Genomic DNA, 17897 nt, shown 5'->3' with positions numbered 1-17897 from the left:
GTTTCGTATTATTCTTTATTTCACTCTTCAGAAGGTCAGGGCAGCCTGACCAGGCTTCGCCAACACAGCTGTCACGTGTTTCTACAGTAACGACGTTCACCTTCCCAACAAACGCAACGTCCTGCCCAGCTCGTTCGTGTTCACTGAACTTATATCGGATGTGGACCTAATACGAGCTTCGAACAGACTTCACCCAGCTCAGATTGTAGTTGTCATAATCGGCAAACACAAAAAGTTTTTTAAAAACTCCTTTTTTTTCTCCACGATCAGCCAAACATTTTTAATCTTATTCCTGTCATCGGTCTATATTAAATTTACTGTTTGCAGCCACCTGTTTTGTATTATGTATAATTTCAACAATTACTCAGGCCTTACAGGGACTGTCGCTGTAGAAGCAAGCAGCAGTGCACTCTGAAGAGGGCAGGCTAAAACAAATAAAAAAACAGATACGAAATAGAAACTGTTTATTTCGGCCTGGGGAACCATTATTTGTAATAGTATTTATTTACAGGGGGCCACACTGATGCATACAGACAGACGCACACGCTTTATAGCACAGAAAAAATGTGGAGTTCAGGTTGGCAGCCAGCTAAATAACAGGTAATATGTAAGTAGATACTACAGACAGGACAGGGAGCAATCAAGTCAAGCAGAGTCCAGTTTGAAATCTGGTGCACTTGAGCCTGGATTGCAAACGTGCAATAAATACAAGTATCTTACAACGTGGAGAAAAGCGAGGGAAGTGGGGAACTCTTCTACTGACACTCATGATAAAAGATGTCTGGGGGCAGCGATGGTACTGTAGGTGGGTGACTCTGATTCAAGGCAGGGACTAGAGTCCTGTTGATGTGACAGTCGTCATGTTAAGAGATCACTGTCCAAGGCAGGACAAAGGGTGGGACCTGTGACAAGAGGTTTGGGTGGAGGGGTGGAGCTCAGTGCGGTGGCCTCAAGGGGACAGCTGGCGGAAGTCTCCTGGACAAGAACACAGACAGGGGGAATCCATTAATAATGCAGACCGATCAATGGTTACCGGCAGAAGTAAAACTGATAATATATCTGCAAGACTGTTGTTGTGCAGTGAGTTGGAACATGTTCAGGTGAAACACACTGGATAAGGGCACTGTGAAGGAAACAGAGTTTGCAGGCGAGATGGACGCCGAGCTTACATCACACTACGAGGTAAGAATCGGAGCACACGGCTACCAGGGCATCAAGTTCTCGTTTCACACCTACCTGGTTACTTAACAGCATTGTCAAGAACCTCAGACACTCACCTGTCCATGTGTGAACACCTGAAACCAGATTGAAGCCTTTTATTCAGAACACTGCATTACACTGCTTGTTTAAAAAAAATCTTTAAATAATAAAGAACAGACTTGGCAAAAGGGACTGGTTCCTATAGATACCAGTGTACAGTATACTGCTCATTTATCTAGAAGGGAATCTATTGAGAGAGAAGACTCTTTTACAAGGGCGTTCGGCCAGAAAGTAAAAATCATCTCTGTGGCACTGAACAAAACAGGATGGCTGATGTCCAACTGCAGTGCACTTTGAGCTGTTTTCAGAATTAGCGGAGAGCAGGGAGACACCAGCAAAGAAAGACAGCAGACCAGAGACTGGAAACGCCAGAGGTTTTATTGAACAGCAAGAGTTTAACTGGAGAGATATAGAGAGGCCGAGGATTACATTAGACACTGTCTACAGTCAGGGATCGTCCCCAAAATATTTATATACAGCCTAATACAGTCGGCTCAGAGGACAGCATCATGGTGACAGTCTTACAGCAAAGACGAAGACTGACACAGCGCCAGAGTAAAGAAGACAGGGGTGGGGGCCAGATCGGAAGATGGAGGCAGGGACAGGGGGTCCCCCGGCCTGCACACAATGGAATGACTTTGAGTTTGAGGATGGGAGCAGGCTGGGGGAGGTGGGGCACAGCTGGAGGCACAGGCACTATTCCCAGCAGGCAGACAGAGACACAGCAGGGCAGACTAACTGGACTGGGTGTTCAGAGAAAAAAGACAAGCAAACATTTCGACTCCAAAACAGACTGACTGCAAGGGAGACAGAGAGGCTTGAAGCAGTCATACGATTACAAATCCTAAACACAGGGAGAGGAATCTGGAGCTTTAATATACAGGAGTACTCTCAAAGCCCCCCCACTACATCTCAGCAAGGCTAGCTCACACCAGAGCTCCACAATGTCACCTGCACCATGCAGTACGGGTTCGAGCTCTGTCTGTTTTCCTTTCCTGGACTTGTGGACTTTGCACTGCTAGGAGACAGCAGGCAGTGAAGGCGGTCCTGTACGAATGAACATATCACTGTTCGCTCACAGCAGCCCACAGAAATCTTGAGCCACAGAGAAGCCCCGTTACATGTCTGACCCAAAGTCCTTTTACTCTCTGGAACCCGAGTACCTAAGGAACAGAGAATCTGCAATAACAACCAGGGCTTATATTAACCACACAGGTGTCTGATAATCAACCAACACTTGCCTAGGATTGTCTCTTTGGAATAGACTAATCTGGGCGGTTCTGATAAGTACTTGTTCACCAGGTGTACAATGTATAAGTGCCAGGTACACAGACACGTATCAAAGCTGCTGTGTGTATACTGTAGTGCAGACATTTAATGTAAAAAACACACAATAACAGTCATGTCTTATTTGAGCATTGGGGATTGGAACCTGTCCAAAAATTAATGGTATTAAAAGATCATTTATACTGTCTAGAGTTCCAGTGACACCTTGTACTGTAGCTCTGGCAGATTGTCCTGGTGTTCCATCTGTCTGCTTAGCAAGGCAGGGCTGGAACAGTCACCAACACTAATTGATACGATCTAAAGGGTGAGAACTGGCTGTGGGTGAACTCACCACAGCTTGCCCTTCATTTGTATTTCATCTAAAACGCTAAAGCACATATGCAAAGAAAAAAAAAAGAAAATTAAATGAGACATTCTGTACTTTTGCCGCATATTAATCTTTTCATCTCAAATCCAAATTGTTTGAGCAAACAGCAAAAACTGCAATTTTGACACCACTGTCCCAATACCTACGGAGGGTACTACTGTATATACTGTATACCAGGCATAGAGATGACTTATCAGAACCCAGCAGTACACACAATAGTGCGTTGTAACTATGGCACTGCAAATCTTAACTGGCAGACTGGACTAGTGAGTGGCCCCACAGCCGTTAACTTTCTGAGGCAGCTCTGACGTGGGAAACATCTGCTTTTCAGCTTGGCGAAAGCAAACTCAGGAGCAGCTGTCAGGACCAGATCTAACTCACACATTCCCTCCATACCGTCCCCGCCAGGACACCCCCTGACCCTTTTATCAGACAGAACGGAGAACTGAATTCCTCCAGTCAAGTTGTGGTGTTAATGACTCAAACTGACCTGAACAACAGAAACAACAACAACAACAACAACACCAAATGCAGACACACAGGCACACGCGCGCATACATCCCTTTATCGCTAATAGAAAATTACAACATCAAGTCCTTGGCTTTGGAGAGTACAATATGTCAATATTATTAATATTTCATTTACAACAATCTTTTTCCCAGGCATGCAATACTAAGATCATCTATGTCCTGCAGCAGTCCAGGAGGTTGGAGGCGGAGTGTGATGTACAATCCCAAATCCGGGACGGACTTTTGTACATGTAGTACTGGCACAGTGTATCTATCACTGCTCTGCTCTCCCCCAAACACTGTGTGCCCCACGCCATAGTCCTCATCACAAGATCCAGCTGACAGGCTTCTCAGCACACTCGACACTGCGCTGTCTGTGATGTTAACTCACACTCGGATGGAGAGACAGGCTGGCTGTGTGTGGAACACCTGACAGTCAACCAACAAAGACAGACACACACCGACAGGCAGTTAGGATATCAGGCAGACAGCGATGGATGTACATTTATTGTACTGCATCAAAAAACAAGCAAACGGCACTTGAAGAATGACAGACTGCCACACATACAGAGACAAGAGACAGGGATACACACAGATCACCAGAAACTGATACAGTAATCAGACTAACAGTAATCAATTAGCACAATACTCGGTTATAGAATTCATTATACTCTGGAACTCATAAACAAACAGAAAAGGCAGAAAGACAGATAAGGTGGTAAATATACAATAACCAGAATCAGTATATGAACATACTGTGTCACCTCAGCCTTTAGCTTCATGTAAAAAGTCACAAAGTCCAAAATGCCTTATGCGCTTGTATTCTTATGTGTAGCTTTTAGCCAGACAAAGACCCAGCAAACTATCAGCAAAAGCTATAAAGGGGAGCTTACTCTAGCCCTGCCATCCAGGCAGGTGAGAGACATAAGCACGCTGACGGACATGTGCACACACTGTACGTTAATGGACAGAGGTGCGTATGACAAACTAGACCTCAATGCAACACAGACGCAAACCAGTACAGTAAATGTGTGCACTAAATCACCAAATCTGCAAAACCAAAAACCTGGAAAGAGCCCGAGACCATCGTTTGCGATCTATTTTCTTCAGGCTACTTTCTCGAGCTCGTGAGTGCATCTTCAGCCAGAGCCAGCGGCTGGGAGTGCGTACTGCGTTGGCACTGTGTCTCTCTGGCACACAGTCTTGGGAGGGCAGCGCCAGGATACTGATACTCTGTGCCATTAAGACTCACTGTGACCCTGCAAATCAGTGTGCTGGTACAATTTACCCAACAGCTATGGTCTGGGAAGAAAGAACTAGAACTAGGAGGTATGCCTACCCAGCCTACCAGACCGCAGGCAGGACAGCACTGAGACACAATGAAACACCATGACAGCAGGCACAGCACATGGCTACTATACTGGGACACGGAGGAGCTATACTGAGCACACTGGGTGGGGAGCATGCAGGACTTTATGGCAAGCCTGGTCGGGCTTGGGGGGTGGGGGACCCTGGGAAGGCTCGCAGCCTCTCAGTCCAGGAGGGAAGGGTCTCCAGGACGAATAATCGTGGGTCTGGTAGGAGAGGGAGGAGGCCGCCGGCTGCAGAGAGAAAGAGAGACAGACGGAAACAGGGGGAGGAGAGAGGAAGGACAAAAGTAGCAGTGATGACAGAAAGAGTGATGAAGGAGGAAGAGAAGTGTGGGGGGGGGGGAGAGAAGGAGCAGAGAAGTCGTGGTGGTGGAGAGAAGGAGGTGACGTGAGGTAAGAGACAGATGTCAAAAGGGCAAGGAAACAGAAAACAGAAAAAGGGTTGAAAGAGACACGGGGAGTTAGAGAAGGAGGAAAGCAGAGAGCAGAGAAACTGTTAGAGAGAAATCAAGAGTATCAGAGTGGGAAAAAATACAGTTACTGTAGCTCATTGAGTTTAACCACAGCCTGAATACAACCGGGCTGAGCAGTGGGTGTTTTTTCACTGACGAAAGCGGGATCTTCACAGACTCAGGATTTGTTTTCTTGTGAATGAAATCAACTTTCTGATAAACCTGCCAGAAACTTAACACACCAGTACAAATGAACTGATACTCCACTAAAATGCGCTTTAAACAATATCAAGTCATTTTCCATCCACGGTGTGAGTTGTAGGTGTGGGACCAGAGAGACAGAGAGGGGGAAAGGATGGAGAATAATGTGATAGAGAGAGAAAAGAGAGAGGGAGAGAGAGAGAGTTGTCTAGACTGAGGGAGTATAGTATGAGAAACACATGGGTAAACTCACACCACCCATCTCCAATAACCACTGCTGTCACTGAGGCTCTTACCACAGGAATGTTAATACACTGGGAGTGCGTGTGTGCATCACTACAGAGTGCATTAATACGCTGTAGTGGGTGTGTATTCATGGCACACAAGCCTGCGGTACTAATACACACAAGCAAATTTTGTAATGTGACAAAAGTATTTTGGACATCATTTTTACCATCAACTGTAGGTTACCTTATTTTTCTGCACAGGGAAACGTACAACTTTGCATTAAACCAGTGGTGTGACAGCAAGAGTTCTTTCATTTCCCACCTGCCTGACACTGACAGAAAGAACAGCAGGATGTCTGGCTGAATGCTCACCTGGGAATGCTGGGTGGGGCACGGTTGGGCCGACTGGGCACCTGGGGGGGCAGGGCGTCGGCACTGTTGTTGAAGGGGGGAAGTGGGCCAGGGCGCGAGGGCACAGGGGGAGCGGGGGCCCTGGAGCCCAGCTGCATTCGCCGAGGGGCCGTGGGGCTTGGAGGGGGTGACCTACGAGACACAGAGAGAGATGAAAGTCTCCTGCCCCAGCGCCTGGGGGCCCATCCCACAATCCCCATGGAAATAACTGCTTGGACAGAGGATAGTGCCCAAGAAAGCTCAACAGGCAGAAAGCAAATTAGTTCAAGTAGGGAGCTGCGTCGGCATGCGTAGACAGCAAAGGAACAAGTAAAGGTTTATTCCAGGCTGAAAAGAGAAGAAAGGAAACGCGTTTCGGCTGTGGAGCCTTCTTGAGTGAGCCTTTGGTAGAACCCTATGAAGAAGGCTTCACAGCCGAAACATTTTGCGTTTCTTTTCTTCTCTTTTCGGCATGGAATAAACCTTTACTTGTTCCTAGAACGCAAATCAGATGTAATAGTTATAGAGTAGGTTGCTGGACACTGAATTATAGTTTCCCTGAAATCCACTAACTGCCCTCCATATCCCTCTTCTCTTAATGCACCTACACCCCTCTTTTTCCCCCTAATTGCCCCCGACACTCCTGTCCTCATCTCTAATTGCCCCCGCACTCCTCCCCTCATTCTAACAGCCCACCCATCTTCCTCCTCTCAACTCCCCCCCTCGTCCCCCTGCGGGTGGTACCTGCGGGAGCCCCCCTGCCCCGCTTGCAGCCAGGAGCTGTCGACCGGCGGGGGCAGGGGGGTGGTAATGGTGGTGGTGGAAATGTCGCCGATGATGGCCAGCGCCTCCTTCAGGGCGTGATGAGTGCGCAGGACCTCATCCCGCCGCTGCGCCTGCTCCTGCGACTCATCCATGAGCGCGCTCTGGTCCCCGGTCGAGTACAGCTGGGCCAGCAGCTCGGCGTTGATGAACTCCTTCACCTGGGAGGAGATGGGGAAAGGCTGAGAGAGACTGGGGAGACAACACAGAGAATGAGAGGGAGAGAGGGAGAGCACGCGCCCGCAGCTACCAGAAAAGCGTTTGACCCAGGGACTCGGAGGAGGAAGAAAAGGATGATAGAGAGCAAGACGGAAAGAGGTGCCAAAGAGAGAGCAGGGTAGTGTCATGCCTGTGTCACAGGGTGGCCCTGAGCTTGATCAGGACTGCTGAGATGACAGACATGGTGGTGAAGAACCAAGCTCCGCCCAATTCAGATAGCTCCTTACATTGTTGATCATGAGGTGCATGATGGTCTTGGGCATGAGGTCGCGGATGCACTTGTTGACGATGGCCATGTAGGAGTCCACCAGGTTCCGGATTGTCTCCACCTGCCGCTCCAGCTGGGGGTCCATGGAGAAATTATCGGAGGGGCCCGAGTCTTCACTGTCCACCTGTGACAGAGGACACAGAAGACCGTCAGAAGCAGCCCACTCTTCAGAAAAAAAGGTCTATCTGACCAACAGTCCAGTCCAACTGAACCCAGGATCCAAGAAAAATCATTTAAAAGATTTCAAGATTATCCCAAAACATTTTTTTATTAAGCATCCTAAAACATTACTGTACTGAAGGTACAGAGCTGGGAGCAGGGATGAAAGGAGAGCAGAGCCGGGAACAGGGATGGGAAAAGGAGAGCAGAGCCGGGAGCAGGGATGGGAAAAGGAGAGCAGAGCCGGGAGCAGGGATGGGAAAAGGAGCGCAGAGCTGGGAGCATTGATGGGAAAAGGAGCGCAGAGCTGGGAGCAGGGATGGGAAAAGGAGAGCAGAGCCGGGAGCAGGGATGGGAAAAGGAGCGCAGAGCTGGGAGCAGGGATGGGAAAAGGAGCGCAGAGCTGGGAGCAGGGATGGGAAAAGGAGCGCAGAGCTGGGAGCAGGGATGGGAAAAGGAGCGCAGAGCTGGGAGCAGGGATGGGAAGGGAGGACTCAGAGCGGAGAAGTTTTCCTGAGTGGAGCTGACCCTCGGGATCAGGGATCAGGACTTGGGAGGCCCCTGTGTCTGCTGTTTCCTATTGTAATTGAGCTGGTGATCACTGGTGCCATCTGATGCCTTTAATTGATCTACTTGATTGCTTAGACTTCTGTTGATCATTTTCTGCACTCTCTTCTTTAAAAAGTACACTGTCTTTCAAAGTGAACTTTGTTGTGTTCTTTCCTATACTTATTAACAGCTTGCCCCCTTATTTCCAGATCTTAAAACTTTAAGCTCTTAATGGTTGATACATTTACGATCGGATACAGATAGAAAAGACAATTTATCAAACAGATAGACCTGAATGAGATGATCTGTTACAGTGCTGATACCAATTTCACTGAAAATTGAAAAAGATGAAAGCAAAATTAAAACATATTTCTCAAAACAGAAAACTGTTACTATGAGCTCACTTAGAACAAAAACCAGCAGTCACCCAGTACCAGGACTGGGAAATGCTGCCCTGGAGAGTGAGAGGGAAATTCACAGAGCTATTTGTGCACTACCGGAGATTTCACCAAATGACGTGTCAGGCGATGGGACTCTGTCTGCTGTGCAATGCTTTCACCTAGAAGGGGCAAGAGCAGCCAAGACAACTGTAACACTAAGAGTAACGCTCCAGTACAGCAGGAGGTAAGCACAAGAGCAGAGGTGATCCATTCTCCAGTCCTGTTGCTCCTGAAACTTCAATCTCACTGTCTGAGACCGTGGGAGTAAGAGAGCTCCAGCCCTGGCCAGCAGGGTGTGAGAGAGGGAAAGGGAAGGGCTTTTTCCATCAGGAAGGGGGCAGGCACTCACAAAGGATTTCTCGGGGTACACTCCTGCTCGCAGCAGGGAGGCCTTCCAGCTGTCCACCTCCTCCTGGGAGTCGCAGGCCAGCTCCAGGTACCGGTAGTCCTTGTACACATTCCTGCCAATGGGACAGGAGAAGCTCGGGTTACTCTGGGAGAAACACACCCGCTCACATGCACACGTCAATAACAATCTTGCATTTACATTTCACTTCTCATCCCCGAGTTTGCAAACGTCCCTTACAGATCAGAAGGAACTAGCTTCACCTCTCACTGACAATCAACTCAACTCTACAACTCAGAAACTGTCATGCCTACTCAGACGTACAATAGACACACAATCGCACATGTAAAAAATAACTCCATGCTCATAGAACACTGCCATGCAAAACCAGGCCCGCGCATAAAATATACCAGCACAAAAGAAAAAGCAACAAGTCAGACAGCTGCTTAATTCCTCAGCTCTGGCACCAGACAGCAATGCCTCCCTCCCAGTCTCTCAGCTCAGCTACTAGTGCACACTCCCCTCTCTCTTTCCCAGTCTGTTCTGGAACTGTATACACGATAGGATGACGGGGAGGCAGAGGACTGCAACCCACAGCAATGCAGAGAGCAGGAATGCAAGCCATCTGTTAAATATTCTCTGTAATTATCCTGTTGTTTTTTGGAAGACAGGCTCTGGGAGATCAAACAGTCCATCTGGGGCTCAGCCTGCCATTGTGGAAAATGTTCCTCAGGATGACTGGCTCTGATTGGAAACTCAATACTCCCAACTCCAGTGAAGAGAGGAGAGTCCAATGCGCTTTTTTTTTTTTAGCTGTCATATGTGCCTTCTCTCCAGCAGTCAGTGTTGTGTTAACATTCAGCTTATGAAATTCTCCTAGCAGGCTCTAGGAGAGCTGGCCCTCCAATTTCCCCAACATCAAGAATCCAGTTCGTTTTAGCTTCTTAAATGCTAAATTGGACTGCACTCTGATCAATTAATTAACAGCCTGCTTCAAATGTGACTACTTGACAACCAAAAGAAATCACCAGTTCCCCAAGGAAACTAGCTGATGTAAAGTTAGGAATCAAAATACTGCTGAAAATGAGACACATTCTCTTATGATACAAATCTAGGAGTTTTAATAAAGCCCTGCAATACATCGTACTGAAAGAGGCCTAAGGCACTGTACACCATACTTCTGGAACACTAGGGAACCAGCGTGGTTTTCATTAGATTGCTCCAGCACAGGATTCTACCAATTTAAATATAGAACCTATTGCAACTTAGTTAGGTGCACAGCAATGCTAAAAATTAAGAAGCTGGAAGCAACCAGTAGCTTGTAGTTGACCTATCCCATATTTTCTTAAGGATGCCAGTGGAGCAACAACTATAATATGACTTGGCAGCTGTCCATGTAAAGAAGTGCCTCCTGCTTCCAGTTCTTGATCTCCCTGCCCAGTCAGAGTAAATAGCTCTATGTTTGAGGCTGAATCATGATTCTTTAAAAGTGTAGGATGAACAATAAGGCCCAAGGTAAACACACCAAGCAGTGGATTTTACTTCATGCTCCAAGCCATGAAGTTGAGAAACGTGAGCCAAGTGCAACCCAGAATGGCTGCAGGAACAGTTTCTGGCAGGGTGTAGTTGTGTTTGGCTTTGCAGCGCTCCTGTGAATATCCCGCAGGACAGTGACTGCCATTGAGCTGAGAGAGTCTAAGGGCAGCAGTAAACAAATGACCACAGAGCCCTGGTGAGAGGAACAGACCCCACATGCTCTACCCTCTCTCACTGCAAATGGCCCTGCCTCCTGCCTCTCCCGCCACCAATTTACAAAACCTTTCGTTCCCTCTCTCTTTCTCATCAGAATTTGTTATTTCATCGCCCGTTTTTGTGAAAGCCAGGAATTCCTGTGGAATAGCTGCAGTGCAAATCCCTAGCTGGTTTTAATTTAAGAGTTTCCTGGGGTTTGATTACTGTCAGCCTGGGACACTGCACAGTAGACCCCCCTGGCCCGCGGACTCGGAACAGTACAACAGATAGAGGCTAGGGGGCGCTGCAGGACACTGTGTGCCTCAGAGTGACAGAATCCTGGCTGCAGTGCCATGCTCTCCCTCTCACTCTTTGTGGCTAGCAAAGAAATTCTTTCCTAACAAGCGAAACCTTATTTCTGAGTCTGTGGGTCTGGATTTAATTAGGGGCTTAATTATTCTGCAATAGGTATTTTTTGGTCCCCTCCCTCAGCCGTCCTGGACAGTACAAATTATAAACAAACTCCACATGTTCCATAGAGCCAGGCCTGCAATCACCAAGACTTCCCCGAAACCCTCCGCTGCTGCTTGGCATCTGCCGACACAGTACTATTGAAGGACACAGTGCTGTATGCATCGCTGAACTGGGCTGGGCTCCTCTCACTCAGCCAGGCTTTTATGGAAAAGCGAGATTTGTGTGTGTGTATGCCTATAACTTCAAATGCAAAAGTGCTTTATTGGTAATATCACTAAAGGTATTGCCAAAGCACAGCCAGTAAAACACTCACACAAGATCAAGAACACAGTCAAATCAATATCTGCTTACAAGCACCCTAAATACAAATAACATCATTAAAAACAAAAAAATGAACACTCCCAGAGTGAATAGATGACACAACTGAGCTCATAAGCTCTTGACACGAGCTCTTGATGTGCAAGACAAACTTCCTTATGGGCAATAAGTTCAATTCAATTCAACTGCCCCATTTTCCCTTCCCTCCCCATTAGAGATGTTCAATCCTACTGGCTGTGGCATGAGGCAACACCCTGGGCAGCCACCTCCACACACTGAATCTCCTCCCCCATACAGTGCTGTCCCCAAAACATTGCGGTTTGTGTTGTGTTGGTGTCCCAATAGGTGGTGTACTCGTCTTTGTGTTGTGCTGTAATCTGATTGTAATTGTAGGTGTTTTAGCTGGGCAGTCCTGAGGCTACTTGGTGCTGGGTAAGGCTCAGGAAAGTGGAGAGTTTGAGCAGGGTCTCTTGCAGCTTAGGGCTGGTGTGTTTCAGCATCTCATCAAGCCCACTGTTCTTCCTGGGTCTTAAAGCCTGTGGACTCTCCTTCAGCTCTTGCTCCGTGTTTTAGATATATTTTTAGATTTGGACACATCACGCAGATATTGTTTAGGTAACTTTGGTAAATACTGTACATCCTGAAATAAACAGAGACAATTTACAAAAGTGTCTGGCATCGATATTTAGGTTTCCTAAGTGCTGTTCGCTGTTTGTTCTTTTTGATACATATTTTCAGTTTGTTTTGTATGTTTATAAGTAAGTGAGTCTGGGCAACTTTGGACTGCTAATTCTTCAGAATGCCCTTTTCTTGGATTAACCCATTTATTCCACAAACAGTTTTAGATTATTGGTTCCTTAGTTTCACACAGACATTTCTTAATGTGATCACTTTTTTTCTTTGCACTGTATTTTTGTAGTAGCTTAATGTTGCACAGCCACAAATATATACTGTATAAACATTACTCTGCACATAGTGTATGCAGTCATATGTACATACTAGTGCATTACTAAAACTAGATAACATTTACAGAATGTATTAGCAATAATTTTTTAAGGAATGAAACATTCTGCACACTGTGTATTTACAGATGAAATTATTTTTTACAGTTAGCTTTCTGACTAACTCAATCTGCCTTTTTATTATGCTTCTATCACATTTTAATTTAAAATGTTGACATAATTTGACATACACCTGCATCGTCTTTGCTAAATCCACCTTCAGTTATAGTTCTTCAAAGGCTGGAATACACATGGTGGGCTATTGTACATCCTACAGCGCTGTTAATGAGGCCCTATTAGCGCACTCATATTTCCTCTCCTGTCCTACATGCTGTTGAATTCATCTTCAATAAAGAGGACGAAAGGCTTTGGCAACCCAGGAGACAGTCAAGGGCACAGTAACAGCGTCCTTCTATTCCTGTTACAGGAGACAATGTGAGGCTTCTGCTCATTTTTAATTGTGACCAGGAAAAAAACATTTTCGCCTGACTCTCCCACCTGAGAACACGTCTCTACGAAACGAATGGTTCCATTCTCGCCAGCCATTTCACATGTAACACCTATTGGGTATGAGTCGTCTGTGACTCACCTCTGCTCTGTGTTGAAGAGGGCGAAGATGTGTTTACTTGACATGAAGCCCTTCTCCACATCGCGCACTTTCAGATTGTCCAGCGGCAGCATGTACTTCTTCTCCTTCTCCTGGGAACACAACAGGGGGGAACATCAGGAGCCACTGAGACTCACAACGGGAGCACACAATAGCCGCCCAGCCTTGTGCAGATGGCAAACGATAAATGAATGAAAAATAAACCTGGTTCTAATGCGGAGACCTGCAGAACAAAACCTCAGAACCACATTCTCCTTGAAGAGGCTTGAAGAGGCAGCTCAATAACTGAACTGTGAACAGAAATTCAAGGACAATGAGTTGGATAACCTCTCCCTCTTCCTGAAGGTCCTGATTACTTTGCAATTAAAGATTCCTTGGCGCTCTTTCTGAGAGCATTTCAATTTCCAATCCTGGCTTGAACCATCTAGATTTCCCTCAAGCTCCTCCATAATACGATGGGTGAAGCTGTTTCTCACTTGTTGTGCACTGTGGCTGCTGCATGCCAAGCTCTTTAGGATCCTTGGAGATGAAAAGTACAACATACATGCAGGGATATTACAGAACAGCAGGGCCAGGGGGCCTCTTATAGGAATTCTGGATTAATTACTGTTAACATAAAAATGAGGGAGACAAGATGGCAATGAAGACATTCTTCTGCTTAAACATCCCTTCAGACTATTTTGTTTCTTCAGCAGTGTACTTAATAATATGTTATGTTTTTCTCCAAGTCGAAGTGGTTTCCTGCTTTGTTCAGATTGCCCAGTGTGATGTAATGCTAAAGCTCTCAGAATGTGGGAAAACCCAGGTGTCTCTGGCAGCTGTGTTCTGTCACAGTGTAGGAGGGATAGAAAGACAAACTGCGCGAATCCGTAAGCCAGCCAGAGAGACAGGAAGGTGCAGAGGGAGGGAGAGGAGGCGATAAGGGGACAGAGAGAGGAGTAGAGAGCCGTACCGCAGCAATCAAACGGCTGGAAAGGGAGAGACAGGAGAGTAATGGAGAGGGGGATACAGTGAAAGAAACAAGGAGAAAGGAAGCCCGAGAGGAAAAAAAGCGAGACGGCTCTCTCCAGCACAGTGTGGCCGACTGGTTCACTCAGACTGGAATGTGTAATGGTTCCTCGGACAGCCATCTTGCAGCGACCAGATCTAAACTGACACTTTTGAACAGCAAAGCAATGATGTATACCAAACTAACACTGTCCCACAAAATGCCACTGATACATTATAGAACACTGTCACATAAGAGTATGCTTCTACACAACAGACTCTCCATGGCACATAAGACTGTTGATATACTGTAACAACAAAATCTATGGGCAAGAGTTTTGCATCAGTGTTGTTTTGTAGATAATGCTACAGTGATGCAATATTTATATACCCATTAAAGGCTAGAGTGTAGTGCTATATGATATACTGACACCACTGTACTAGGTTGTAGAATACTATCATAAAGACCAGCACCAACCAACCTTCACTCTTCAGTTGCAAGAGGAAAAGAAAGACCAGAGATCAAGTTGAATTAAAACAATTTAAATGGCATCTAAAAATGACATTTCAAATATGCTTGGTATCTACTTCATCAATGTCTTTGCTAATGAAGATACTATGCATATTCCTATTGCTAAATATGACATATAAATAAGCACTGAAGTAAGATGTGAAAAGCATGCTGTTCTGACACCAGTACTATGCTTTCATATTCAAACACTGTCAATCATCCAACTCCTGCACTGGTGTTGCAGTTTAATTTGCTCCCAGTCCCATCATTCACAACACACACCTGTACTGTCACAAGAGATATGGGAAGACAAGAACTGGGGAGTAGCTGGGTGTTGTTGCTTGTCCTGCATTTTTCAAAACACAAGTGGTGAAGGAGACTGAAAGTGAACAGAGCTAATGAAAGTACAGAATATCTTGCCATTTCTTGCAAACAAACGGATACGTCTTTCTCACAGTGAAAGATAGCCAGGGTGTTAACAAAAGTGTCTTAGTTCAGGAGCCTCGTCAACAACCACCTGGTAATACAGGAAACCTCTAAGCCTGCTGTACGTTTCTGATTAACGGGGTTTCATCACCATGGGGACAAGCTGCTATTGTTGCAGTGGGAGCGCTTTTAAGAAAGAGGCCCATCAGAACATGTTCTGCAGTGCATCATTAACTCACTGGCCCATTTTGAGCGATCCTGAAGGGGAGGAGAAAATTCCACAGCCAATAATAAGTGTGAGTCAGAAAGATTCAACATCTGTTTTGTCCTTCTGCATTTAGAATGTATGATTTAAAAGATACGGTGCTGCATTCTTACTTTGTGTTGTCTGCGTTTTAACTCATCTTTACATTTTTGCGTTTGTAGCTTTGTTGTACCCATGGTGGGTGGTGCTGCTGGCTCACAGCTTGTAGGGGTGCCGGGCTGGATTGTGGGGCTGGGCTGCCCCCATATTGCAGGTCCTCTGGTTTCCTTCAGCCTTCCACAGGCATGCTAGCTTGATGAACTGGCATCTCTCAGCTGTCCGTGTGTCTGTGTCCTGTGATAGCCTGGCACCTTCGGGTGCAGTCCTGCCTTGAACCCTGTGTCTATCAAGTCCAGCCTGCCTCAAACCCCCACAAAATGTATAAGATAAGAAGTGGCTATGAATTATGTGCATGTGGATGTACCCAAAGCAGGCTAAATACACACGTATGATATTTTAACAACTGCTTCGGCAAAATGATCTTATTGATAATGTTGTTCCATTACATTACTGTAAACAGGCGCCGTCCTTCGGATGAGACGTAAAACCGAGGTCCTGACTCTCTGGCCATTAAAAATCCCAGGGCGTTTCTCGAAAAGAGTAGGGGTGTAACCCCGGTGTCCTGGCCAAATTTCCCCATTGGCCTCCTAATAATCCCCCTCTATGAATTGGCTACATTACTCTGCTCTCCTCCCCACTGATAGCTGGTGTGTGGTGAGCGTTCTGGTGCACTATGGCTGCTGTCACATCATCCAGGTGGGGCTGCACATGGTGGTGGAGGGGAGTCCCCATTACCTGTAAAGTGCTTTGAGTGGAGTGTCCAGAAAAGCACTATATAAGTGTAAGCAATTATTATTATTATTATTATTATTATTATTATTATTATTATTATTATTATTATTATTAGAATAGTGCTAATTATGGTGTCATTTTATATGCTGAAAGTTGCTTGTGTGGTGGTTAGTGCTGCTGTGTTTCTAGGCTGCCCGGTCCCGCCCGTTCACGACGGTCTCGTTCCACCTCCCAGCACACGCCGGCCTGCCTGTCCCGCAGGGGCCAGGAGAGCGGCCGTCACTAATCCGCTCTGCCACACAGCTGACCCCAGCATGGCCGCGACCAAGGTTGCAATATATCACGATCAACGTGTGTGAAAGCACATGCTTCAAGGAGGCATTGCTCACTGGAATAAAAAGTGCGTTGTTTGACGGTAGAAAGACTCAAGTCTTCCACCCATTTCATTGCATGAATCGAAAAAGAAACATAAAATTCAGCGGCTACTTATTTAAAAAAATAAGTAAATAAGTGAGTTGTCTTCTGGCATAAATTGACTCAAAATAAAAAAAATCTGCCAATTCTATATATTCCCTAGGGTTCCTTATGAGAGATAATTGAGGTAATTTATCCACCATTACCAAAAATTGTTTCGTCAGTCATTTAAAACTGGACAACTTCAAGTTTATCTGAAAATGTACAATATAATTCTAGCCACACAAGAAGGGGAATGTACTGTATGAACTAGGTACTAACAGGCCAGTCATCGTAATTATCTAAAATAATCCGTCATTAGGGAGAAACTCAAATCATATTTGTACAATAATACAATTACTGGGGGAAATCAACTTTCTGTTTTCAATCAACATTCATCCTATTCACTTGGCTGATGCTTCTATCCAAAGTGACGACATTTTTTACCCACTTCTGCAGCTGGGCGTGTCACTGGGGCAATCTGAGGTCAAGGACTTTGGTCAAGGTAACAAAGGCAAAGGCTCACCTGGGATTTGACCCATAACCCTCTAGTTGTACTTCCAGAGCCCTGCCCACCATTCCACACTACTGCCTTGCTCTCCATTACTCCCTTATTAAGGCGGAGTTTTACACTTTTTGAAGGTTTGCACAGAGAGTGCGGACACTTGCAGGGATCATGACGGCCTGTATCTGGATATTTCAGAACTACTGTGACAAGGTTTGGCACGAGAGACTCTTTCTTCACCTTAAAGTTATGGGAATTAATGGTGCACCACCTACTGGAGATAGAGGTGAGCTAATTTCAAGTCCAAGACACAGAAAACAACAAAAAAGTCCCGGAGGGGTTGGCACTGGCAGTCTCGGAACAAATGATGTGACATTTCTCGATTTAGAAAGAATTTGTGCAGTTAAGTGAGTGGTAGCCAACTATGACCCTCAGTGGTTACAGGGTTTTAAAGTTTTGTTTTCAAACAATCTTACAATTACCTTAATACAAGCTCAATGTACAGATTGCAGTTGCTCTTAACCGAGTCTCGAGATGGTAGTGACATAGAAAGACCGATAAAACCTGCTGGCTTTTAAAACCAGGAATGGCATTGGCTGTAACATAGGCTGACTGTCTCATGCTAGACTAGTATAGTGCATTGCTATGATAGAAGGACTCTTCAGTGGCTTCGGTCAATGTTGTAGTTCTCGTGCTTACGTCCTGTAACCTGGTGACCAGCACAAGTGACCAGACGCTCCAACACGTGCAGGAAGAGAAAGAGGTGGGCATTGGTGCAGAAAGGCCACAGAAGTGGTAGTTTAGCAGGCCATGTGAAACCAAAATACATCCTTGTAGGTACATGTTTAATTTAAAGACAACAGCACATGGAATGAGAGTGTTAATGTGAACAGACAAAACGATAGAGAAACCAGGGAAGAGG

General features: G+C 45.9%; 1 protein-coding gene across 6 annotated transcripts in view; it reads right to left on the bottom strand.

The window, feature by feature from the left end:
* Positions 1-449: 449 nt before the first annotated feature.
* The window catches only part of dnm3a (dynamin 3a), a 52679-nt gene continuing 35231 nt past the window's right edge, over positions 450-17897 (bottom strand). For 3 of the 6 annotated variants that reach the window (XM_088599247.1, XM_088599249.1, XM_088599251.1), the window contains 6 exons: positions 12980-13089; positions 8870-8981; positions 7332-7496; positions 6808-7046; positions 6046-6216; positions 1618-3852 (listed from right to left, as the gene is read on the bottom strand). In XM_088599247.1, the coding sequence (XP_088455373.1) occupies positions 3774-3852; positions 6046-6216; positions 6808-7046; positions 7332-7496; positions 8870-8981; positions 12980-13089 (876 nt within the window). In that variant the 3' untranslated portion in view covers positions 1618-3773. Of the gene's footprint in view, positions 976-1617; positions 5025-6045; positions 6217-6807; positions 7047-7331; positions 7497-8869; positions 8982-12979; positions 13090-17897 lie in introns of those variants that run through there. The other 3 variants (XM_088599248.1, XM_088599252.1, XM_088599250.1) reach the window with 2 other exon arrangements.

Source organism: Lepisosteus platostomus, chromosome 11 (assembly GCF_059453375.1).
Source record: "Lepisosteus platostomus isolate fLepPlt1 chromosome 11, fLepPlt1.hap1, whole genome shotgun sequence".
NCBI classification, from domain to species: Eukaryota; Metazoa; Chordata; class Actinopteri; order Semionotiformes; family Lepisosteidae; genus Lepisosteus; species Lepisosteus platostomus.
Note: the sequence above shows the minus strand (reverse complement) of the source record. Positions and strands in the feature narration are given on the sequence as shown.